Source organism: Dendrobates tinctorius, unplaced genomic scaffold, assembly GCF_039654945.1.
Source record: "Dendrobates tinctorius isolate UK_male_01 unplaced genomic scaffold, ASM3965494v1 ptg000154l, whole genome shotgun sequence".
Lineage (NCBI taxonomy): Eukaryota > Metazoa > Chordata > Amphibia > Anura > Dendrobatidae > Dendrobates > Dendrobates tinctorius.
The window spans coordinates 9,070,897-9,097,638 of record NW_027361821.1 but is presented as its reverse complement, the minus strand read 5'-3'; the positions used below and the strand labels follow the sequence as shown (position 1 = coordinate 9,097,638).

General features: G+C 46.0%; 1 protein-coding gene across 1 annotated transcript in view; it reads left to right on the top strand.

The window, feature by feature from the left end:
• THOC2 (THO complex subunit 2) overlaps positions 1 to 26,742 on the top strand; it is a 231,251-nt gene that overhangs the window by 38,910 nt on the left and 165,599 nt on the right. Inside the window, exons 8-11 of the mRNA XM_073547602.1 lie at positions 6,012 to 6,178; positions 6,267 to 6,359; positions 6,547 to 6,702; positions 21,831 to 22,003. Coding sequence (XP_073403703.1) covers positions 6,012 to 6,178; positions 6,267 to 6,359; positions 6,547 to 6,702; positions 21,831 to 22,003 — 589 coding nt within the window. The remainder of the gene's footprint in view (positions 1 to 6,011; positions 6,179 to 6,266; positions 6,360 to 6,546; positions 6,703 to 21,830; positions 22,004 to 26,742) is intronic.

Genomic DNA, 26,742 nt, shown 5'->3' with positions numbered 1-26,742 from the left:
GTACACTGCCCAGCCATGACTCAGTTTGTCGCTTCAAGTACTCGGCCAGCACCTCGGCGGTATGTCTGTCGCCCAAACACATCATCTGCAACACAGCCTGCTGACGCTTTCCACTAGCTGCTCGATAGGGGGACACATCGTGTGCAACAGTGGCAGCTGCAGATGGAGTGCTCGTACGACTGCGCTCTGTGGACGAGCTTTCGCTTCTGGAGGAGGAGGAGGAGGAGGCGGGTGGAACGCCTACAGCCAACTGTTTCCTATACCGTGGGCTAGGCAGCACTGTCCCACCACCGCTGTCCCCTGTGGACCCTGCATCCACCACATTAACCCAGTGCGCAGTGATGGACACGTAACGGCCATGGCCATGCCAACTGGACCATGCATCAGTAGTGAGGTGCACCTTTCCGCTCACTGACTGCTTGAGTGCATGGACAATGCGGTCTTTCACATGATGGTGGAGGGCTGGGATGGCTTTGCGAGAGAAGAAGTGGCGACTGGGTAGGTCATAGCGTGGTACTGCATAGGCCATGAGTTCGCGGAAAGCTGTGCTTTCCACCAACCGAAAGGGCATCATCTCAAACGAGATTAGTTTGGCAATGTGGGCGTTCAAACCCAGTGTACGCGGATGAGAGACTGAGTACTTTCTTGACCTACTCATAGTGTCTGGGAGGGTGAGCTGGACTTGAGAGCTGCATATGGTGGAAGTAGCGGTGGACAGGGCGGACTGAGAGAGGGTTGATGATGGTGATGGAGTTGGTGTTCTTTCTGATGGCCTAGAATCAGTCTTTCGTTGATATAACAGTGGGATTCCCTGACTGCTGTGGCCTTGCAACGACACCTCAACATTTGCTGCTGTGCTAACTGGTGGGCTTACAGTGGGGGAAACAATGTAGCGTTGCTGACTACCTTCGTTGTGATCAGTTGCACATGTGGCACTTGAGGTTTGGTGTTGTGTCCACGCTTGCAAGTGCATGCTGGTTAAATGTCTATGCATGCAACTGGTATTCAAATTTTTCAGATTTTTCCCTCGGCTAAAGGTCTTTGCGCACTTCTTACAGATAACCTTGGCCTGATCATGAGGATTTTGTTCAAAAAAGTGCCACACTGCACTCTTCCTACTTTGGCAGACATTTTGCGGCCTAGCACGCTGTGATCTTTTGACCCTCTGGACAAGCTGTCCAGCAACTCTTTTGATGTTTGGAACCTGTCTTTGGAGTGCTCCGGGCCTGCCAGATAACAGCTGTTGCGATGTCGATGTCTGCTGTGGATGCTCCTCATCTGAGCTATTGGAAGCAGCACCCTCTTCCCCCAATGGATGCCAATCTGGGTCAACAACTGGGTCATCCATCACCTCCTCTTCTATGTCATGTGCACCTTCCTCTGTGTCACCGTGTATGGTGGTTTAGTGTGCAGGAAGGGGCACCTGAGTCTCATCAGGGTCAGAATCTGGCTCTGTACACTGCGAGGACAATGTAGTGCTCTGAGTGAATGTACCAGCAGAATCATCCATCAGCGGCTGTGCATCAGTGCACTCCATGTCAGATTCATCTTGGCCTAGGTAATTCACCATTTCACTTGATAATCCAGGCATGGTATGTGAAAACAGCTCCATGGAGTAATCAGTAGTATGGCCTGCGTCATCCTTCAATCTTGGTTGGGGTGAAGGACACAAGGAAAGGTGTGGTTCATGAACATGAGCCTCCAATGACGACTCAGTGCTTTTACTTTTTACAACTGAAGAAGAGGAGGCGATAGAGCTGGAGGCTGAGTCAGCAGTGTAAGACAAAACTTTTTCCTGATGCTCTGGCTTTAAAAGCGGTTTGCCAACTCCTAGAAAACTAAGCGTTCGAGGCCTTATGTAGCCAGACGATGACGCAGGCTCAACACCTCCTGTATTCGGTCCTATTTTGCTCTTGCCACTACCATCAGATCCACCACCAACACCATCATTACCAGCTGCCAACCCCCGCCCAATTCCACGGCCTCTTCCACCAGCCTTCCTCATTTTTGGTAGAAATGTAGACAAAATCCAACAAACTATATAGTATGTAAAACAAGGTACAAGGTGTCTATAGGACAGGGGAGATTTTGAATTTCTGCACACACTTTTGGACACTGGACACTTTTGGATTGTGTGAGGCCCAATGAATATCTGAGCACTATGAGACAGGCTCGATGGCACAGCTGTGACCTAAGTGACTAGAGGATAAGTGAGATTTTGAATCTCTGCACACACTTTTGGACACTGGACACTTTTGGATTGTGTGAGGCCCACTGATATCTGAGCGCTATGTGACAGGCTCGATGGCACAGCTGTGACCTAAGTGACTAGAGGATAAGTGAGATTTTGAATCTCTGCACACACTTTTGGACACTGGACACTTTTGGATTGTGTGAGGCCCACTGATATCTGAGCGCTATGTGACAGGCTCGATGGCACAGCTGTGACCTAAGTGACTAGAGGATAAGTGAGATTTTGAATCTCTGCACACACTTTTGGACACTGGACACTTTTGGATTGTGTGAGGCCCACTGATATCTGAGCGCTATGTGACAGGCTCGATGGCACAGCTGTGACCTAAGTGACTAGAGGATAAGGGAGATTTTGAATCTCTGCACACACTTTTGGACACTGGACACTTTTGGATTGTGTGAGGCCCAATGAATATCTGAGCGCTATGTGACAGGCTCGATGGCACAGCTGTGACCAAAGTGACTAGAGGATAAGGGAGATTGGATTGCTTTTAAAAAAGCAGTTTGCGGAGCAGTGGGTAAACAGCAATGCCAGCCTGTCAGGAAGCCTTAAAAGGCAGCCCAACAACCAACACTACTGATACACCACAATATAGCCTCCCCTTGCACTGCACACACAGTGACTGGTGTGTTGTGCAGGCCAAATTGCTATCGGCAGCAGAAGCAGTTTTTTTTTTCTTCTCAGCAGGACAAAAAAAAAAAAAATTGGGCTTGCTTTTAAAAAAGCAGTTTGAGGCCCAATGAATATCTGAGCGCTATGTGACAGGCTCGATGGCGCAGCTGTGACCAAAGTGACTAGAGGATAAGGGAGATTGGATTGCTTTTAAAAAAGCAGTTTGCGGAGCAGTGGGTAAACAGCAATGCCAGCCTGTCAGGAAGCCTTAGAAGGCAGCCCAACAACCAACACCACTGATACACCACTATATAGCCTCCCCTTGCACTGCACACACAGTGACTGGTGTGTTGTGCAGGCCAAATCGCTAGCAGCAGAAGCAGTTTTTCTGTCTTCTTCCCTGCCTAACGCTCTCCCTACAGAATCAGCAGCAACCTCTCCCTATGCTAAGATCGGCAGAAGTAAGATGGCGGTCGGCGTGCACGCCCTTTTATACCCCCTGTGACGCCCACCAAAGCAAGCCAATCACTTGCATGCCCTTCTGAAAGATGGTGGTGACCCGTGCCTATGTCATCACGTTGCCCACAGTGTCCGTGGATCCTGATTGGCTGAAAAAGAGCGCAAAACAAGCTTTTGAAACGCAACTTTGGCGCGTAAGTCGCCGACCTCGTGGCCGACCTCATCCTAGGGTCGGGTTTCGTTTCATGAAACCCGACTTTGCCAAAAGTCGGCGACTTTTGAATTTTTTCGACCCGTTTCGCTCAACTCTAATCACATATAGAACTTGAGGGGGGAAGAACTAGTAAATGTTTTCTATCACACCAGAGCTGGATTTACAGATACATTGCTCAGCACTGTTTGATAATGTCTTTTAGGTTGCTATCGAATATAAAATGGAGCCATGAGAGTAGGATTCTTTGTGGGGTGTATGGGAGACACAGCAGCTAGTCTCCATGGTTTAATTCAAGACAGGTGAAAATTTCCAGATGAAGCCTCTAGAGGGGAAAACTGGTGGAAAATAATGGATATCAATGAAATAATTTCCAGAAATAGTTCTACTGCTCATCCACAAACACACACAACCTGATATTCTGATAAGTCATTAGTAATGACAAGTTTAAGGCTAATGGAATAGTGGAATAATCTAGTTGTTGAGTTTGGTGCATGGATGGGATGTAAGGAGGAAAGGGAACAAGAGGACTCGCTAGTGTAAAGTAGATGGCCTTCATCAGTTCAGCAACATCACTGCTGATTTTTATTCGATTTATCTGTTCCATCTTTTGTATGTTGAAATTGCTTAACCTTTTTAGGTTTGTTATTGCCATGTTCATGACGATGAGATGGTTGATGATGAATCTTAATTGGAATGTTCCGATAGTTCATTGTGGTTTTATCTGGTATATAGAAGTGGCGCCTTCATATATTGCAAAATGTCAGCCAATTTGAAAATTTCAGCATGAAAAAACCCCCAACTATTTAATGCGTACGAGTGCAATAAAACTCTTCACCAATAAATAATAGAAGCATCAGGATATTTTAATTCATATTCCGACAACATTTTTTTATGGAAAGTAGGAAGGCGGTGTCATCAACTGCACTGCTGATAAGGACTCAATAGCAGGATAAAATCAACGGGTTTTATTATAAACCTTATAATAAAATCCGTTGATTTTATCCTGCTCTTGAGTCCTTATCAGCAGCGCAGTTGATGACACCTCCTTCCTACTTTCCATGTACCCTGGGCACATTTGTGACCGGTGTGCTGCAGCAGCTGTAATACGTACTTATCTCATGTTGCTGTTTGCAACCACATCAGGTGAGTGGTCTCCCTACTTAAGGGGCCTTTACACATAACGATATCGCTAGCGATATCGCTAAAGCGTCAGCGATTTTGTGACGCAGTAGCGATATTGCTATGTGTGATACTTACCTCCGACCGGCTCCCCCGCTGTCTGTCGCTGATCGCGCAGCTCCATTTCTCGTCGGTCGCTTCCTGCTGGCGCCGACGAGCGACGCATGGACGCGGGCGGGAGGACGTCAGGATCACCGCATCTGAAAGGTAAGTAACGACCGCTGCTTCGTCGCTACATCGCTGTGAGACCTGCCTGTGTGGCAGCTCACTAGCGACCATTTAGCGATGCAACACCGTTCCTGACCAGGTCGGATCGTGGTCGGGATCGCTGGTGCATCGCTAAATGTAAAGGGGCCTTTATTCTCCCTTTATCACCAGATAAGACCCTATTACGCCCTTTTTGTCTCCTAGTTCTTTCTCGAAACCTTTTTAATATAATTCTCAATGTAATGCCCCATGGAGTAAAATATCTCATGCTGCTGCCCTGAATGAATAATTGCCACTCGCTGTGCTTCCTGCACAAAATGTGTCTCTCACACTGCCCCTCTCCATAATGTCCCCTTTAGGCCACGTTCATCCATTCAGTATTTGGTCAGTATTTTTATATCCATATTTATAAGTCAAAATTTGGAGTGGGGGATAAATGTAGAAGTGATGACGTGTTTCTATTATACTTTTCCTCTGATTTGTTCTTCTCCTTGTTTTGGCTTACAAATACTGATGTAAAATACTGAATTCATGAACATGGCCTTGCACTGCTTCTCTCCATAATGTCCTGCCCCTCTCCATAATGTCCCACCCCACACAGCCCTTCTCCATCTTTCCATATTGTCACACCCCAGACTGCCCCTCTCCATAATTTACCCTCACAGTAACACCAATCCCCTCCACCCCTCCTATAATAGGCAGGATATTTAATCCTTGGCTTCTCCATTGAGTGCTTACTGTTTCCTGCCATGTCTTCACGACCTCCTGGGCGCCACTGACCGCAATATTATGAGGCCAGCGGTGTGATGACATCATCACGCTGCTGCACATTGGGGCGGGGACTGATGAGTAGTGATCTGCCCCTGTCCCAGCAGCGAAGTGTTCAAATGTATTCACGTCTGAAAGACTCAAACACATTTGAATTCAAGAAGATGAGAACCGGCGTTGCCCGGTTCTCCGTGGGCCGCAAAACATCCTTTGATGGGCCGTATGTTGTGCAGGCTTGGTCTACACTGCTGATTCATGCAAAATTCTTCTAGTTTCTCGTACATGGACTAATAGTGTTTTTTTTTATTTCGTTCTAAGGATGTTTTAACTTGGATCCAAATAGAGTATTGGACATTATATTGGAAGTATTTGAGTGCAGACCAGAGCAAGATGATTATTTTGTATCATTAATTGAATCTTACATGGGTATGTGTGAACCTCAGACGCTCTGCCATATCCTTGGATTCAAATTTAAGTTTTACCAGGTAAATCATAATTTTCTCTCCAAATAGGGGACGACATTAGCTGATGTTCATTTTTTCTCTTCTTCATATGGACCATTTGTCTTTGCAGGAGCCTAATGGAGAGACACCTACTTCTTTGTACAGAGTTGCTGCTGTTCTCTTACAACATAATTTAATTGAATTAGAAGACCTCTATGTTCATGTAAGTAAACAATGAGAAACCTCTCCTGGCTTGTGTCGTGATGGTCTCTTAGGGGATTAGAAGTTGGATAGTGTCACAAAAATTGTTTATCGTTGATTATCAGATCTTCTAGTTTGAGCTTCAAATAGTATAAAATTGCCCTTTTGTCAGTTTTTGATATTTACTATGTTGTACATCTTTCCTTCAGCTTCTGCCGTTGGATAGCAGCATTCTGGAAGAACACAAAAGGGAAGTTATAGAAGCAAAACAGATTGTAAGAAAGATGACATTGGTGGTTCTTTCATCTGATAAGTCAGAAGACAAAGAGAAGGAGAAAGAAAAGGATGAAGAAAAAACAGAAAAGGTAAATGTGAAGGATTTGAAGCTAAAAAATTTTTTTGATGAATTAAGTTATCTATTTTGCCTTTTTTGAAAGTTTTACAGCGGGTTTATACACCAACAATATACATTTAATCAATACATTTTGGAATAATAATTCCACAATTGGATGTGTTTAAAAACACTGCTGTGCTGTGTACTGCTGTGTACTGTGTAATGGCTGTGTCTGACCGTACAGGAACATGTCCTGATCATAACAGAGCTCCTAGGCAGGGGGGGAAGCAAAAGAGTATACAGGCAGGACAGCAGGGATTACAGCTGATTCTTTCTGTGAGATAAAACAGAAACTAAGCAAGACAACAAGGTGAATCTTGTACGTTACTGGGGATAGCTGATCAACCCACTGGACCTCCATAGTTGTTTCCATAATCCAGTTATAGTCTGCTTATCTGATGTTTCTAGCATTCTGCTGGCTTATATCGCAAAAATATGGCATAGATGGAGACTAGAGGGGGGGCAAAATCCCCATAAAATTCTGTAAGCAAAATAAATGCTATAGAAAAGAGCAAGAATAAAATAATTACGAGAGAGTCCTTGGAAGAGATACTAAGTACTTGATGACCTAAAAGATGAGCCAGTGTTCTAGGACCGATCATTGTGGTCTCCCATTAGCAGTTATGGGGATATATGCCCACAACGTGGGGAATAGCTGTACTTACCACTATCAGGAGCTAAGGAAGAAACATCCTTCAGGGAGTGTAGTACTATGCTGGGGCCACAGTCAGAAGACGGAGCAGCTCTGTAATTGAGCAGTTCCATCCGCCAACACAGAGAACAGCTGATCGGTGGGCATGCTGGGTGTTAGACCCTGATAGAATGAAAAAGTAGTGGACAACCTCTGTTAAGGAACAGATGACCGTTAAGGCTTCTGCATAGTGTTCCATTACAATCCAATGCTCATAGATGACCAAACTGAGCCTACAAGATGAAGTGCTCACTCTATTTTTCTTTAAAAGTGGCACAATACTCTCTTGACAAGGCTTATGACTTCTGCATTGCCCAACAACTGGTCCTCACGTGAAGGTAAATTACATTATACTGTAAACTGTGACTAGCAACAAAGAAAGATAGAAAGTTATGCCATGTGCTTTGTAGAGAATAATAGTTACAACTTATATAGCAATTAAAATGTAAGGTATAAGGAGAGAAAAACCTGGCCTACTCTCAAAGGTGACCGCAGCACTTGTTTCTCTGACATGTCCTTCAAGATGCTGAGGAGTCAGAACTGAAAGCAAAGCATCAAGGAGGGTCTTGGAGGTCTCTGGGACTGCGGATCAACCACTGCACTTTTTAGGTGGGGTTTCCGTAACCCAGTTAGTCTGCTCATGTGACACTTTCTAGATTCCACTGAATTAACCTGTTTATGTGAGATATTAAAGTTGAGCCGCTTTTTTGTTTATTGATGCAGGACATTTATAACATACTAGCTGAAGAGCCCGATGTTGCCTGGGCATAGTAACTAACTGCGGTTAGTCATAACAAATTATAATGATTACCGTGTACACTCGAGTATAAGCCGACCCCTGTATAAACCGAGGCCCCTAATTTTGCCACAAAAAAACCTGGGAAAACTTTTTGACTCGAGTATAAGATTAGGGTGAGAAATGCAGCAGCTACTTATAAATTTAAAAAATAAAAATAGATACCATTAAAAGTAAAATTACTTGAGACATCAGTATGTTAAATGTTTTTGAATATCCATATTGAATCATGAGCTCCATACAGTTCATGATGGGCCCCATAAGATGCTTCATACAAAAAATATACTCCATATAATGCTGCACAAATGTTAATAATGGCCCCATAAGATGCTCTATATTAAAATATGGCCCATTTAATGCTACATAAAAGGTTAATGATGACCCCATAAGATGCTCCATAGAATATAATGCTCCATAAAAGTTGATGGCCCCATAAGATGCTCCATAGAATAATATGCCCCATGTGCTGCTCCATAAAAGTTGATGGCCCCATAAGATTCTCCATAGAATAGTATGCCCCATATGCTGCTCCATAACAGTTGATGGCCTCATATGCTGCTGCATAAAGGTTGATGGCCCCATAAGATGCTCCATAGATATATATGACCCATATACTGCTCCAACAATGGTTGATGGCCCCATAAGATGCTCCATAAATATATATGCCCCATATGCTGCTCCATAAAGGTTGATGGCCCCATAAGATGCCCCATATAATGCTGCATAAAGGTTGATGGCCCCATAAGATGCTCCATAGATATATATGCCCCATATGCTGCTGCGATTAAAAAAAAAAAAGACATACTTACCTCTCGTCGCTGGAGGACAGGTGCCGGTGTCCTGAACAGGCGGGGACACCGGCGCACTATGGGGGCCAGGTGCCGGTGTCGCCACTGGCTCAGGGCCCCGCACATCCAATATTCACCTGTCCCTGTTCCGCTGCACGCCGCTCTGTCTTCCGGGTCTCTGCAGTGACTGTTCAGGCAGAGGGCGCGCACTAAACGTGTCATCGCACCCTCTGACCTGAACGTCACAGCCAGAGAACGCGGAAGACAGAGCCCCCCCCCCCGTCCTCACCGTCATACTGACCCCCTCCCGGCGCGGTCTCTGCACTTCTTGCTTCTCAGATGGTCTCCGGCGCCGGCAGCTCCTTCCAGTGTTCAGCGGTCACATGGTACTGCTCATTAAAGCAATGAGAATGTGCTCCACGCCTATGGGAGTGATGGCATGGTATGCATATTCATTACTTTTTTAAATTCCTTTATTAAACTTCGAAGCAAGAAAAGGATGTAATGTACAGCATACATATTTGCATGTGGTTATGGACATTGTACAGAGCAGACATATTACCGCCTTTTTATTTTTTTAAAATACTAAACAAAAATTGAACACTCTTACTGATTTACGGGTAATATATGCGTAATCCCCCAAGCATATACAAAGAACAACAGGCTATATATTATAAGCATGTACATCAATCATATCTCACAAGCCTTTATCATGTCGCTCAGATAATGCAGATTGACTATAAATTCCTAGACTAAACTACATCAACCATTTACTAATTCGCAGCCCACTGTCTTGCACTATATTGTCTCACATGCAATATCTCCATTCTACAATGTAAGATGAGAAGAATTCCACTTCTCCTAGATCTTTTCAAATTTCCCCAGGCATCCCCTGTTTTGATATAATGTCCGCTCGTATGGAACAATCGTGTTTACCAGGTCAATCCAGGTTCTAAGAGAGGGACATGAATTACCTATCCACCGTAGTGCCAATACTTTCCGTGCCATAAACAGCGTTTCACGTAGAAAAATCCCAACATGGTGACCCCAAACCTCCTCCTCCCATACCCCAAACAAGCAGACCAGTGGTTCAAGAGGGGCAGGAGTTTGCACCAGTGATAACAAGAATAACGTCACCGTTTTCCAGTAATGATGGATAGTGGGACATTGCCATACCATGTGGATAAAATCTGCATCTGGTGAGTGAAATCGCAAGCATTCTGATGACTGGAATCGACCCATCTTAAAAAGTCGTATCGGAGTCAAATGTGATTGGTTTATTATATACAGCTGTATCATTCTATTATTAATAGATGGTGATACTCCGATCGGAGACTCCGGGATCTCTTCCCACTCCTCTCCCTGCATATTAGGGATGAGTCGCTCCCACTTCCCTTTAACAGAGCTTATGGCAGATTCTGCTCCCACCGACAGCATGTACGTATATAAAGAGGAGATAAGGCCCTGGGGACCCTGTGAGTTAAGGATTTCTATCAAAGGTAGGGACGAAATGGCACGGCCCACACTCATACACCTTATGTGCGACTGAAGAGCAGATCTTAGTTGTAAGAAGCTGAAAAATTGAGATCTCGGGACATCATGTTTAGCCTGTATCGGCTCGAAAGACATTAAAATCCCATGATCGTACAGGTCTCCTATCAGGGAGACGTTATGTTGAATACAAAAATCAGTGGACGGGTGAGTTAGCAAAACCGAAAAATAGGCATTTTTCCATAGGGGTATTTCAGCTATGATATCCTTAAATCCAATCACCTTCTTAATTTGCCTCCATACTAATCGTGCCAGACGGAGCAAGGGCAGTAAACGAGGGACACTAGGCTTCTCCAACTCCAGGAAACCCAGTGGGCAATCAGTTCTTGCAGTGTGGAGCTAGTGACTTTCAGAATTAGGGAGATCATTACCCGGCATCCATTTACTTAGGGCTTTAGCCTGTCCAGCCATATAATATGGGAAATAAACTGGTAACGCCGCCCCACCTCCCTTTTTTGGTCTCTGTAGAGTGGACAATTTAAGTTTGGGTCTGGTTTTCCCCCATATAAAAGATGTGACCTGGGAATTGAGGTTCACAAAATAGGACTTGGGTACCATTACAGCACTGTGCTGAAGACAATAGCTAAGTTTGGGAAGTAATATCATTTTAATCAGGTTGATGCGTCCAGCCACAGGCAGCGGTAATTTGCTCCAGGTTGCAAATTTAACTCTAACCGGTTCCAGCAATGGGTAGATGTTAAGGTGTAAGTCGAGTGTGCTGCTATGGGATATGTGAACACCTAAGTATTTAAAGCTAGATACAATGGTCAATGAGGAGAGAACCTCAAGTTGAGGCATGGGATAGGGGTAGCAGGGCAGACTTTTACCAATTTATATATAAGCCCGAATATTTACTGAATCTATCTATGGTGGCAATCACGTGAGGCAAAGTTACCTCCGCCTCGCCCATAAATATCACCATATCATCTGTGTATAAACCTATGGTATCTACCTGACCCGCTATATCTATACCCCTGGCGGGTCCCCCTGTGTAATGAAAAGGACTCAGATATGGAATTGTTCACGATAATGCAGGCTTTGGGTTTCATATATAGTGTTTTAACCCATTTTATAAACTTATCACCAAAGCCATACATCTGCAGGCATGTGGAGAGGAAAGGCCACTCGAGAGAGTCAAAAGCCTTGGCAGCATCTAACGATGCCAGTGCCCATTTGTTGTCTGGCATTAGAGAACTATATTGGACTATTGACTGGACTCTTCTGATATTAATTGAAGTGCTCTTACCAGGCATAAAGCCTGTCTGGTCAGGATGTATGAGGTTCAGTATAATCGAATTTAATCTGGTGGCGAGAATCTTAGTAAAGATTTTATAGTCCACATTAACTAACGATATGGGATGATAGGAGCCACATTCCAAAGGGTCCTTCCACTCCTTCCTAAGCACTATGATATTGGCCTCGTAAAAGGATTCAGGCATAGATTCCCCCTCCCATATTCCCCAAAATACCTTTATCAGAAGTGGCGTTAATATGTCTCTGTACTTCCTATACAGTTCAACAGGGAACCTGTCCGGCCCAGGGACCTTCCCAGAGGCCATGTCCGTTATGGCATTCTCTATCTCCTCCACAGTGAATTCAGTGTCCATAAAGGCTCGCTGATCAGGATCTAAGGTAGGGAATGTTACATCTGACAAGTATTCCAAACACTCCAAATTATCAGACCCACTTTTAGATTCATATAATGACTTATAATAATTACAAAAGCAGCCAAGAATCTCCTCAGTTGAAGACACCAACGAATCATCCGACTTCCGGATCTGCAATATTGTATTAGAAGTATTATGTTGGCGCACCAGGTAGGCCAAAAGTTTACTTGCTTGGTTTCCCAGTTCAAAATAAGACTGGTGAGCAAAGAATAATTTTCGCTTAGACTTAGCGTCTATGTGCTGGGTGTGTAATCGCTGGGCAGCCAACCACTCAGTCCTATTGCCATTAGTTCGGTTAGCTATGTATGCAGCCTCTGAATCTTTCAATCGCTGTTCCACCAAATCATCCTCTCTTGAGGTTACCCGCTTAATATAAGAAATTGTGGAGGTCAAGCAGCTCCTCAGATATGCCTTAAGGGCAACCCAAAATAAATTAATATCCTGAGGTTCCTGATGAGACAAAATGAAGCAATGCAGTTGATCAATTGTTCTATCGGGGGTTACTATCAGTTTCAGCCAAAAAGGGTTCAACTTCCAAACCATCCTGTTATTTAATTGCCCATACTTGAGTCTGACGATGACCGGGCTATGGTCTGAGATCCCTCTACTACCATGCTCCACACCATCCACCCACATCGCCAGACCTCTGGTTCCAAATATGTAATCTATGCGCGATAGGGAGCACCTAGTGGATGAGTGGCAGGTATACTCTCTCAACTCAGGGTGCCGCACTCTCCACAAATCTAGCCACCCGCTACCCTCCATAAATAACAGTTGGGTTGCTGTCGGCGAAGGAACCCCCCCCCCAGCTACTCCATCATCCAGTCTCAATTTATCAAGACGATTATTCATAACCATATTGAAATCCCCCATACAGATAACTTCCGCGTCCGGATAATTTAGGGCGAAACTCATCGCCTTCTGGAGAATGGACATATTAGCCGGAGGCGGATTATAAACACATTTATTGATGCATATACGAAGACAAAACGACCCTCAGGATCCCTCCAAGTCTCCCTGGCTTCCCATCTAACATCTCTGTGTACCAACAGTGAAACCCCTCTCGAGTAACAAGTGTGGAATGCATGAACAGACCATTGTACCCAAGGCTTCTGCACGCAGCGGGCTGTATCCCTGGTCAGATGCGTCTCCACCAAGGCCACAATGTGAGGGTGGTAATGTCTAATCTGCGAGAAAACTTTTATCTTTTTCCGGGGGGGGGGGGGTTTATACCTCACATTCCATGTCATAAATATCATTTCAGACCCCATATTTACTCCACTGGATATGGCCTACATCAATACCCGAGCAAAACTTAAAGACACCACACATAAACTGAAATTGCTGTCGGCTGCGAATTATACCTAAAGAACAAATAAAACTATTATAAAAAAACATCAAAGTGAAAAAGCAAACAGTACGGGAGCAAAGTTCTGCTCTCCCATCACGAAATAGACACGGGGATACCATCACTGAGCTCAGTGTCCGGTATTGTTGGTAGTCCGAACGCCCGTGGAAAAAGCTCCAATCAGACCATCAATAAAAAAAAAAAAAGAATTCTGATTAACAGTAAAAAAAAATTAGGATTCCTTCGCCGCAGACCCTTTGTGGGACCGTAACCACTCAGCCGCCTCCGTCGAATCCGTAAAAAATATAGAAGAACCCTCATGGACCACCCGGAGCCTGGCCAGATAGATCATTGAGTACACAACATTCCTCTCTCGGAGCCGCTTCTTGATTTCCATGATTTGTGCTCGTTGTTTCTGGAGTTCCATGGAAAAATCTGGAAAAATTGAGATCATGGCATTGTTGAACTTGATGGGACTTTTTTGTCGAGCTAGACGTAGAATCACATCTCTGTCCCTGCAGTTGAGGAGACGCCCCAAAAATGGTCTATGTGGGGTTCCAGGAGGAAGAGGTCTTGTAGGAACCCTATGAGCCCTTTCCACAGCAAATGTTGGGGAGAATTTGTCTCCCAGAGAAGTTTTGAGCCAGTCTTCTAGAAACTGTTCCGGATGTTGACCTTCCGAGCGTTCCGGCAGACCAATAACTCGGATGTTATTCCGACGCATTCTATTCTCCAGTTTGTCTGCTTTTTGCCTCCATGTGTTCACCGAGCCCGCCGCTTTCGTAAGCTTGGCTTCCATGGGTGCAATGGTGTCCTCTACCTTGGACACCCTTGTCTCCACCTCCATAATGTGCTCTCTCATGGCCTGTATATCTTGCCGAAGACGCCCCACCTCGGTATACACGTCCTCTATTTTCTCCGTAAGTGATGTCCTGGTTAAGGAGATGGCCTGCATCAGTTGCTCAGATGCTTGCTTGTGGGTTAATTCCTTCTGCTCACTCTCCTCTTCACCCTCAGAGGGACGGTTTTTATGTTGAGTCTGTGAGGGGTTATTTCTGAGGGACCATATTCATTACTTTAATGAGCGGTTACACGTGACTGCTAAACACAAGAAGAGCTGCGGCGCCGGAGACCATCTGAGAAGCAGGGAAGTGCAGAGACCGTGCCAGGAGGGGGTGAGTATGATGTGAGAGCCGCCGGCTCCTGCGCTCCCCATCTCCCGCCTACCCCCTGGGACAATGAGGAAAAGTATAATAGAAACACGTCACCACTTCTGTATTTTTCTCCCACTCTTGGTTTTGGCTTACAAATACTGAGGTAAAGTACTGACTAAATACTGACCATGTGAATGTGGACTTATACACAGCCTCCACCTGCAGCGCCACACTCTTCTCTAAACACAGCCGCATACTGGCAGCAGGACCTCGCTACTCTCATTTCCCCCCCCCACATGTCTGATTTTTCCCTCAATCCTGGCAGCTAAAGGACCTGTGATGATGTCACGATCATGTGACCAGTCACATGCTTGGGAGGAGGAGTCAGGCGCAGGGCTGTGCTGGAGTAAAAGTGTCAGCTCGTGTCACAGAGCAGGGCGTTATATCACATCAATTGGGGAAGTATAGTATCCCCGTATGCATGGGATCAGAGGGTCCCTGCAGCAGAGCTGTGTGTACATTGTATGTGAGGCCAAGCTGTGCGTCACAACTGTTGTTAGGTGTTGCTGGACCAGGGTCTCTCTACCTGTGGCTATGCGGAGTGGGCGGGGCTTTGTGGACTGGGTGGTGCTCGAGATAGATAGATAGAGATATATATATATAATATATATAATATATATATATAAATATTATACATACATACATACAAATGTTGGAGAGTAGTTGACAACTTGCTGATCAGTGGAGGTCTGACCGACAGGACCCCCATTTGACTTTACTTTGAAATACTCCGTCTGAATGGAGAGGGGGGTTAGATATGTGCACCCCTGCTTTTTAACTTTCTATGGAACTGCTGGAGACCGATTACTACATCGCTTTGATATTTTCGACAGTTACATAGACAATGAGGGGAGGAGAGGTGCGCATGTCTGGCTATTGCTCTATTTATATGGCATATGTTAGAGCCCTGAGCAGTGGTAAAGAGATGCTGCATTGCAAAACCATGTCCATTTTGCTTCTAATTCACGAGTGTCATCCATTCTCCATTCTTACAGTTGTCTTCCTAATGGCAACGGTTATATGCAAACTTAATCCCAGTTATACACGATCCATTTGCCTGTAGCGTTTTATGCTTGTAGTATTATTCTTAGACTTTTTCCTTAAGTTTTCTTTTAAATTGGATTGTGCAAAATGATTTCATGGTTTGTTTAGTTTAATGTCGTGAATGTAAATAAAATTGCAAAACGATACTCAAGCGGCAGCACAAATGAGCAGAACCAAAACCCTAATTCATATTTTATTGTTGAAAGCCGCATAATTTGATATGCTCAGCGGTGAAATTATTAACTTACAAAGACTGTTCATTACTTCTAAACATCCCAGCTTGTATATCACTTGTGCTGACATGTTGTTTTCATGCCCTTTTTAGTTTTCAGGAAAGTCGTCTTAAATAGTTTGTAAAAGTTTCTTGTTTGTGCGTTTTCTTTTTTTTTTTTTTTTTTAATGTATATAACCTTTTGATCAGTACATCTATTTTGGCATAATCTATTTAGCCTTTAATCTCTGTTTGACTGGGTAATTTGGAGTGGAGTTTAAGAGTTGTAAAATAAATAATTAAATAAATTGGCTCCCGTGCAATTTTCATAGCCTGCAGAGGGAAAGCCCACGGCTGGGGGCTGATGTTAATAATCTGGGACAAGGGACAATACCCCTTAAGGTATCCAGGCTATTAATAACAGCTCACAACTATTTGCTTAGGCCTGTTTCACATTTCCGTTTCTTGACGTCAGTCAAAATCCGCCAATTTTTGAAAAAACGGATCCGCCAACAAAGTGGCGGATCTATTTTTTCCCCCCCATAGACTTACATTAGTGGCGGATCTTGACTGATGGTCGTCCGTCCCCACCCGTTTTTTGACGGATCCGCCAAGATTTTAGCGTCTCCCGGGCGGATGAGACGGACCCTGCAACGTTTTTTTTCTTTGACGGTCCGCTAGCATGCCCGGAAGCTTTACTCCGGGAAGCATTTCAGCCATGAAATGCCGTACAGGAAGCGCGAAAATCTCTCTCTCTATCTCTTTCTATCTCTTTCTTTCTCTTTTTCTCTCTTTCTCTCTTTCTTTCTTTCTTTCTTTCTTTCTTTCTCTCTCTTTTTCTTTCTTTCTCTCTCTTTTTCTTTTTCTTTCTTTCTTTCTCTTTCTTTCTTTCTTTCTTTCTTTCTTTCTTTCTCTCTTTCTTTCTCTCTTTCTTTCTCTCTTTCTTTCTCTTTCTTTCTTTCTCTCTTTCTTTCTCTTTCTTTCTCTCTTTCTTTCTCTCTTTCTTTCTTTCTCTTTCTTTTTCTTTCTTTCTTTCTCTCTTTCTTTCTTTCTTTCTTTCTCTCTTTCTTTCTCTTTCTTTTTCTTTCTCTCTCTCTCTCTCTCTCTCTCTTTCTCTTTCTTTCTTTCTCTCTTTCTCTCTCTTTCTCTCTCTCTCTTTCTCTCTCTTTCTCTCTCTTTCTCTCTCTTTCTCTCTCTTTCTCTCTCTTTCTCTCTCTTTCTCTCTCTTTCTCTCTTTCTCTCTCTTGCTCTCTCTCTTTCTCGCTCTTTCTTTCTCGCTCTTTCTTTCTCGCTCTTTCTTTCTCGCTCTTTCTTTCTCGCTCTTTCTCTCCAGACCGCGGTTCCTTTAACTTTTCCCTGCATGCCGACTCCAGCGGATCCGTCAAATACAGTCATATGTAAAAGTTTGGGCACCCCTATTAATGTTAACCTTTTTTCTTTATAACAATTTTGGTTTTTGCAACAGCTATTTCAGTTTCATATATCTAATAACTGATGGACTCAGTTATATTTCTGGATTCAAATGAGGTTTATTGTGCTAACAGAAAATGTGCAATCTGCATTTAAACAAAATTTGACCGGTGCAAAAGTATGGGCACCCTTATCATTTTCTTGATTTGAACACTCCTAACTACTTTTTACTGACTTCCTGAAGAACTAAATTGGGTTTGTAACCTCATTGAGCTTTGAACTTCATAGCCAGGTGTATCAAATCATGAGAAAAGGTATTTAAAGTGGCCACTTGCAAGTAGTTCTCCTATTTGATTCTCCTATGAAAAGTGGCATCATGGGCTCCTCAAAACAACTCCCAAATGATCTGAAAACAAAGATTATTCAACATAGCTTTTCAGGGGAGGATACAAAAAGTTGTCTCAGAGATTTAACCTGTCAGTTTCCACTGTGAGGAACATAGTAAGGAAATGGAAGAACACAGGTACAGTTCTTGTTAAGCCCAGAAGTGGCAGGCCAAGAAAAATATCAGAAAGGCAGAGAAGAAGAATGGTGAGAACAGTCAAGGACAATCCACAGACCACCTCCAAAGACCTGCAGCATCATCTTGCTCCAGATGGTGTCACTGTGCATCGGTCAACAATACAGCGCATGCATAACGCCTTTTTGTATGACCAAACAACTCAATCTTTGTTTCATCAGTCCACAGGACCTTCTTCCAAAATGTAACTGGCTTGTCCAAATGTGCTTTTGCATACCTCAGGCGACTCTGTTTGTGGCGTGCTTGCAGAAACGGCTTCTTTCGCATCACTCTCCCATACAGCTTCTCCTTGTGCAAAGTACGCTGTATTGTTGACCGATGCACAGTGACACCATCTGGAGCAAGATGATGCTGCAGGTCTTTGGAGGTGGTCTGTGGATTGTCCTTGACTGTTCTCACCATTCTTCTTCTCTGCCTTTCTGATATTTTTCTTGGCCTGCCACTTCTGGGCTTAACAAGAACTGTACCTGTGTTCTTCCATTTCCTTACTATGTTCCTCACAGTGGAAACTGACAGGTTAAATCTCTGAGACAACTTTTTGTATCCTTCCCCTGAAAAGCTATGTTGAATAATCTTTGTTTTCAGATCATTTGAGAGTTGTTTTGAGGAGCCCATGATGCCACTCTTCATAGGAGAATCAAATAGGAGAACTACTTGCAAGTGGCCACCTTAAATACCTTTTCTCATGATTTGATACACCTGGCTATGAAGTTCAAAGCTCAATGAGGTTACAAAACCAATTTAGTTCTTCAGGAAGTCAGTAAAAAGTAGTTAGGAGTGTTCAAATCAAGAAAATGATAAGGGTGCCCATACTTTTGCACCGGTCAAATTTTGTTTAAATGCAGATTGCACATTTTCTGTTAGTACAATAAACCTCATTTGAATCCAGAAATACTCACTGGCCACTTTATTAGGTACACCTGTCCAACTGTGTGTTAAGACTTAATTTCTAATCAGCCAATCACATGGCGGCAACTCAGTGCATTTAGGCATGTAGACATGGTCAAGACAATCTCCTGCAGTTCAAACCGAGCATCAGTATGGGGAAGAAAGGTGATTTGAGTGCCTTTGAACGTGGCAAGATTGTTGGTGCCAGAAGGGCTGGTCTGAGTATTTCAGAAACTGCTGATCTACTGGGATTTTCACGCACAACCATCTCTAGGGTTTACAGAGAATGGTCCGAAAAAGAAAAAAAATCCAGTGAGCGGCAGTTCTGTGGCCGGAAATGCCTTGTTGAGGTCAGAGGAGAATGGGCATACTGGTTCGAGCTGATAGAAAGGCAACAGTGACTCAAATTGCCACCCGTTACAACCAAGGTAGGCAGAAGAGCATCTCTGAACGCACAGTGCGTCGAACTTTGAGGCAGATGGGCTACAGCAGCAGAAGACCACACTGGGTACCACTCCTCTCAGCTAAGAACAGGCATCTGATGGCTAATTTCAGCAGGATAATGCGCCATGTCATAAAGCTCGAATCATCTCAGATTGGTTTCTTGAACATGACAATGAGTTCACTGTACTCAAATGGCCTCCTCAGTCACCAGATCTCAATCCAATAGAGCATCTTTGGGATGTGGTGGAACGGGAGATTCGCATCAGGGATGTGCAGCCGACAAATCTGCGCCAACTGTGTGATGCCATCATGTCAATATGGTCCAAAATCTCTGAGGAATGCTTCTAGCACCTTGTTGAATCTCTGCCACGAAGAATTGATGCAGTTCTGAAGGCAAAAGGGGGTCCAACCCGTTACTAGCATGGTGTACCTAATAAAGTGGCCAGTGAGTGTATAACTGAGTCCATCAGTTATTAGATATATGAAACTGAAATAGCTGTTGCAAAAAACAAAATTGTTATAAAGAAAAAAGGTTAACATTAATAGGGGTGCCCAAACTTTTACATATGACTGTACTTGGATCCGGTGATATACGTTTGCCACACGACAGACGTATCTGTATTTAACAGATTTAAAAAAACATAGGGTCTGCCTATAAATTCAAACCAGCAAAGGCTAAACAGAAAGCTCAGCTGTAGGTTGATATTAATAGCATGAGAAGGAGTCAGAGATGGTCACCCTCCCACCCCCTCCCTCCAGCCTTCCAACATCAGCCCTCAGCCACCCAAGATATAGTGCATCCAAAAGATGTGCCAAATCTGGCACTTAGCCACACTCTTTCCACTTGCCCTGTACTGGTGGCAAGTGGGGTTTATATTTGCAGGGTTGATGTCACCTTTGTATTGTGAGGTGACATCAAGCCCACAGGTTAGTAATAAAGAAGTGCCTATAAGATGCCTATCCATTACTAATCCTATAGTTATATTGTAAATTAACACACCGCAAGCAAGAATAAAGTCCTTTATTTGAAACAAAAACAAAACGTCATGTTTAACACATTTATTTAAAAATAAAAAAGTTATATTTGCCTTTCACCTATTCCATTGAAGCCCTTGTCCCCTGTAAAAAAAAAAAAAAAACTGAAAAATAATAAACCACCATAACCCTCACCTGTCCAACATACTGTCCCACGCCGTAATTCCATCTTAGCGATACTGATTTACAACCTGCATGGTGCCAAGATGCGACCATCCAGGCTGAAGAGCAGAAAAACTGGGATCAGCGAGAATTGTACCGCTTCTTCCCAGGCGCCAGTGGCTGAATACATCTGAATCCCATCATTGTCTCTTGCTCAAGCTGTCATGGTAAATCCGCTTTTTTTGAGGCAGCAAAGAGTTTATTATAGCCGAGCTTTGTGACCATGTAATTTCTTGGCTATTCCTCTCTTTCCATAATACATGGCTTCAGTAAGAAATGTCTGGAGTTGCACACTTCCAAATGAGTTGAGAGCAAGCACCTCTTGGGACAGAGTGGGAGCGGCGGCTCCATGTCACCATTGATATATTTTTACTACTTGCTCCATGCAGTCCTGTTCTCAAAGTCATCTCCTCAATAGGTGGATAAATGTGCCCTACCTATGGCATGGCACATGGGAATTTCCTCCAAGTAATCAGGCCATAATGTACTTAGACGTGGTGTATTGGGCGCTACATTGTAAAAATAGCTGACTGACTTTGATGTGGGGTCAACTCACAGACAAGGAATTGAAAGGGAGCAAAAGATTCAGTTTCCCAATTTTCTCTTGAGTGGGCCAGTGCCATTTCTCCAGGCTTTTGTAGAAGCAACATATTGTGGCATCCGCTAATAACAGATCCATTGCAATTATTTATACCGGACACTATTTGCTCTTGCTCTGTTAATTTATTATCAATTAAAAAATAAAATGACAAGGACATACGAGGGAAGATCGTCTCTTTCTGGATGAAACAGGGATGATTGTAGTTACTCATCTGAACCCGGCCTAAGGCCTTGTTCTCATGTTCTAGAAACACGTCCTCCAATTGCCCACTCCCCAAAAAAAACCCCAAAAGCAATTGTGTTCCTGAGATTTTTGAATCCTAATACCTTTTGCAGTACCGAAAGCGGCTTTTAATTTGCATAAAAAAATACAATGTGTGAACATAGCCTACGCCTCCCCATTGTAACATGGGGGGGGGACATGCCCCCCCCCCCAAAATACTCAGTTCTACAGCATCCTTAATCCCACAGTGACCTCTGATGGAATCGCATTCACGTTGCTTGAAATGTTACCCACAACAGATGTTATATGTGGAAACCCGTAGGATTTCCACCTCATGAGAATATGGCTTGATGGTTACAAGTACTGTAAGAGATTTGTGACTGCAGCCTTGCCTGCTCTGCGTGCTCGTTGCTGCTTTACTCATTATGGCCTAATTTATGTTTTCAGACTCCTGACAACCAGAAGCTTGGATTATTGGAAGCTCTGCTGAAGATTGGAGACTGGCACCATGCTCAACACATCATGGACGATATGCCTCCTTTTTATGCCACATCACACAAGCCTATTGCATTAGCACTTTGTCGTCTCGTCCATGTCACAGTGGAGCCCCTGTATCGAAGGTACGTTCACTCGTCCTCTAATTATGGAGTTCGGAAGTTATGTCATGGTGGCTATTCCACTGCCAGGTAAGCGGGCCTCATTACTTATGTGGCGGAATAATGAGGGTGTATAATAACCAAATTTCTTGTTCGCCTTATTGGGGGACACAGAGACCTTGGGTGTATGCTGCTGCCACTAGGAGGCTGACACTATGCACAAAAAAAGGTTAGCTCCTCCTCCGCAGTGTACACCCCACCGACCGGCAGATAATTCCTCAGTTTAGCTTAGTGTCAGTAGGAGGTGGACACGGGTCTTTTATTAGACCCATATCTACCTTGTCGTGCGTCGTTCCTTTTCAGGTTCTACGGAGGGATACAGAGTGAAAAGTCACATCTGTACTCCCACATGGAGTCTGCAAGTACGGCGTGTACTGCCACCCCGTATCCTTGCAGTTCTCCGCGGCAGGACCAGCCAGACGGACGCCGACACAAAGACGTGCCAGCGACTCCAGGGGTCCTTGTCGCCAGTCTCCCTCCCACTCGCCTACCAGAGCCTGTCGGTTGGATGAGACGCAAGACTTCTTCAGACAGGTAACGGATCGTGGATGGGTGAGTATTTTTTTTTTTTTTTTTTATTTATTTACCTGGCTGCCCATTCCCAACGGTCGCCTCTTCAATGGTCACAGGGGAACCCCGGTTGTAGGCGCTGCGGTCGCTCGCAGTCGCCACAAGGCTATAGGCAGCTCAATCTTGCTGGGCACCCCCCCTTCCCTCCCCCCCCCTTCTGGGGACAGGGAGCACAGGGTTTTTTCCCATTGGGAGCGGCTTGCGACTGCGGCGTCCCACTTTTTCGGACCTCCGCGCCGACCCCCTGCTGACAGGCGGCCGCCGCAACTAATTTAGGCCCCGGCTTCAGTTCGGGCCTACCGCTGCGTCGCGGCCACGCCCCCCCGCCCCTTTCTTCTAAGCGGGCTTCTCTCCCGCTCTTCCCAGGCCCTCCCACCGCCTGTCCTTCACCTGCCCAGCCTGTTATTGGCTAGAGGGCGGTGAATTGTTAACCCTGCGTGGTGCTCCGCCCTCCCTCCTCTCCTGAACGCACGCTTTTTCTCAGGAAGGCGCCATTTTCCCAGCCTGTTAGCCGGGCACCAGCTCCTAGCATCTTCTCCAGCTGGTTTTTTTCAGGAGGTCTGTCGGCCGGATTTTGCTCTGACCTGCATCCACTGACAGGTCGCAGAGCGTCGCTTCTGGGGACACCGGACCGTGAGTAGCTCTGCACTGCAGACTGACCCTTCTCCGCCCTCGGTCCCCCAACCTTCCGGCATTACCTCAGCTTTTCACTATGTCTAACTCTAAGTCTGATCGTACCCGCTCTACCGCCCCCCCCTGCACTTTAGTCAAGTACTTTGCATGTTCTTCGTGCAATCGCAAACTTCCCTCAGGCCAGTCCACTCCCCTCTGCCTGGATTGTAGCAATCCAATCCAGCCTGACGCCGCTCAGGAGCCATCCATAGCCCCAGTGGTGAGTGAGCCCCCCATGCCGGACTGGGCCTCCTCGCTATCTCAATCAGTGGCAGACCTCACCAAGGTGTCTCAGTCCCTGGTGGCCATTCTTGATAAGTTGCCCCTGGACACTTCGGCAGGGCCAAGCAGGTCCCAAATTGTTCCATCTGAATCAGCCAGCGGTAGTCGCAAAAGACCCAGGCAAGATTCCCAGCCGGAATCCTCTCCTAGTCCCATCTCACCGCATAGCCCTTCTCACCAGCCTCCCTCTCAGGCCTCCTCTCCCGAGTCAGGGGAAGCGCTTTCGGACAGGTCATCTGAGGGGATTTTAGAGCTGGATTCAGACCAGGATGCAAGCATGAAGGTCACAGTGCAGGACCTCATTGCTGCGATCCATCATAGCTTCGATATTGCTGACTCCCCTGCGAAATCCTCAGATCAGGAGGTTTCGTTCAGACGGGCAGAAACTCCTTCCAGGGTTTTTCCTTTCCATTCTGAGTTTGGGAAAATTTTTACCAAGGAAAGAGAGGATCCGACCAGACGCTTTCAAAGAGGAAAACGTCTCGGCATACTCTACCCATTTGCTAAGGAGCTCACGGACAACTGGTCGGCCTCTCCCTCAGTCGATCCGCCCGTGTCCAGGCTATCCAATAACACGGTTCTCCCGCTTTCAGGCGTGGCGTCCCTAAAGGATTCTAATGACAGGATTATAGAATCCCTGGCAAAGTCTGCCTTTGAAGCGGCTTCAGCGGCGGTGTGTCCAATCTTTGCTTCATCCTGGGCAACAAAGGCCATAGCCACGTGGGCAGACGACCTTCGTCAGGGCATCTTGGATAAGGCGCAACCGGAGCATTTGGCCGATCTCGCCAATCAGATCTCCCATGCTGGGGACTATCTTCTCTCCGCTTCCTTGGATGCTGCATCCTGTGCAGTTCAGGCGTCAAGCAACGTTGTTGCAATTCGACGTACAATTTGGCTAAAGGCATGGCAAGCGGACTTGTCTTCTAAAAAGTCCCTCACTAACCTGCCTTTTCAGGGGGTGCGCCTCTTTGGGTCCCAATTGGACCAGATTATTAAGGACGCCACCGGAGGCACGAGTTCACTCCTCCCTCAGTCCAAGCCTCGCAGACCCCCTCTAAGGCGTCAGTTTCGACCCTTTCGGACTTTCCGCCGTTTCAATACGGCGGACAACTCCTCCAGCCAACAGAGACCGCAGGCTCGCCAGGAGAGAAAGAAAGTTTCCTTCAGACCCACTCCTTCCTGGCGACCCCACTCCTCCCAGGGCAGACCGTCCAGATCTAGATCTGGACGGTCTACTTCAGCATGACTATCATCGGGCACGCGAGGGGCCTTTCCAATTGGGAGGTCGACTTCTTTCCTTCAGGGACGTTTGGCTGGCCGCCGTGGAGGACGCCTGGGTCAGGGAGGTCGTATCCTCAGGATACAAGATAGAGTTCGTCTCTCTCCCACGGGATCGTTTCTTCGAATCCCGGCCTCCAAAGGATCCAGCCTTGATCCCGGGGTTCTCTACGGCTATTGCCGCTCTCGTCAGTTCCGGGGTGATTGTGCCCGTTCCCGAATCGGAGCGCTTCACGGGGTTCTACTCGAACCTGTTTGTAGTGCCGAAAAAAGACGGCGCAGTTCGACCCATCTTGGATCTCAAGCTGCTCAACAAGAAAGTCCGCCTTCGCCACTTCCGCATGGAGTCGCTTCGCTCGGTCATCGCCTCCATGGAGGAGCAGGAATTCATGTGCTCAATAGACATCCAAGATGCCTATTTACATGTTCCAATTTTCTCCGGACATCAGAAGTTCCTGCGCTTTGCGATTCGACAGCACCACTACCAGTTTGTCGCACTGCCCTTCGGTCTTGCCACCGCTCCCAGAGTCTTCACGAAGATCATGGCTGCGTTGATGGCTTTGTTGAGAGTCAGAGGCCTCGTTCTTTTCCCGTACCTAGACGATATTCTGATCAAGGCTCCCTCATTCCAACAGGCTCACCAAAGTTTGTCAATCGTCCTGGACACTCTTTCCAATTTCGGGTGGATCGTCAACAGGAAAAAGTCCTGTCTGGTTCCTACCCAACGCCTGGTCTTTCTAGGTCTTCTGTTCGACACTCGTCGGTCAAGGGTCTTTCTCCCACAAGAAAAGATTCTCTCTCTGCAGCAGGAAGTACAATCGCTGCAGACCTCGCGATTCCCATCCCTCCGTACAGCCATGAGGGTCCTGGGAAAGATGGTGGCGGCGATAGAGGCAGTTCCCTTTGCCCAATTTCACGCCAGGCCTCTCCAGCAGGCCATTCTATCGAAGTGGAACAGGTCGCCTCGGTCCCTGGATCGCCCTGTCCATCTTTCTTACCGGATCAAGCGGTCTCTCAACTGGTGGTTGTCGTCACCTCTCATTCTATCGGGTCGATCCTTCCTTCCCATTCACTGGCAGATAGTAACCACAGATGCCAGTCTCCTCGGTTGGGGTGCTGTGTTCCGCAACCACACCGTTCAGGGTCGATGGTCGGATCGGGAATCAGCGCTGCCGATCAACGTTCTGGAGATTCGAGCGATCCATCTTGCTCTGGTCCACTGGGAAAGGCTCCTCAAGGGACTGCCGGTACGGATTCAGACAGACAACGCCACAGCGGTGGCATATGTCAACCGCCAAGGGGGAACACGGAGTGTCTCAGCCCTGGCGGAGGTGTCCAAGATTCTTTGTTGGGCGGAGATTTCCGTTCCGACAATTTCCGCGGTTCACATTCCCGGCGTAGACAACTGGGCCGCCGATTTTCTCAGCCGCGAGGGTCTCGCGGCGGGAGAATGGTCCCTACATCCGGAAGTGTTTCATCTGCTCTGCCTTCGGTGGGGAACCCCGGATGTAGACCTCATGGCGTCTCGCCTCAACAGGAAAGTCCCACAATTCGTGTCCAGGTCTCGGGACCCTCTGGCAGTGGGCGCCGACGCCCTTGGCCGTTCCTTGGTCCCAGTTCGAACTTCCCTACCTGTTCCCTCCTCTTCCTCTTCTTCCCAAGCTGTTGAAGAAGATCAAGGCAGAAGGACTTCCGGTCATTCTCATCGCCCCGAATTGGCCCAGAAGGTCTTGGTTCGCGGACATTGTCAACCTTCTCGCGGACGCCCCCTGGAAGCTTCCAGACAGAACAGATCTGCTGTCTCAGGGTCCGATATGCCACCCCAATTCTCGGCCGCTCAATTTAACGGCGTGGCTGTTGAGACCGAGGTTCTGAAACGAGCAGGATTTTCCGACCACGTA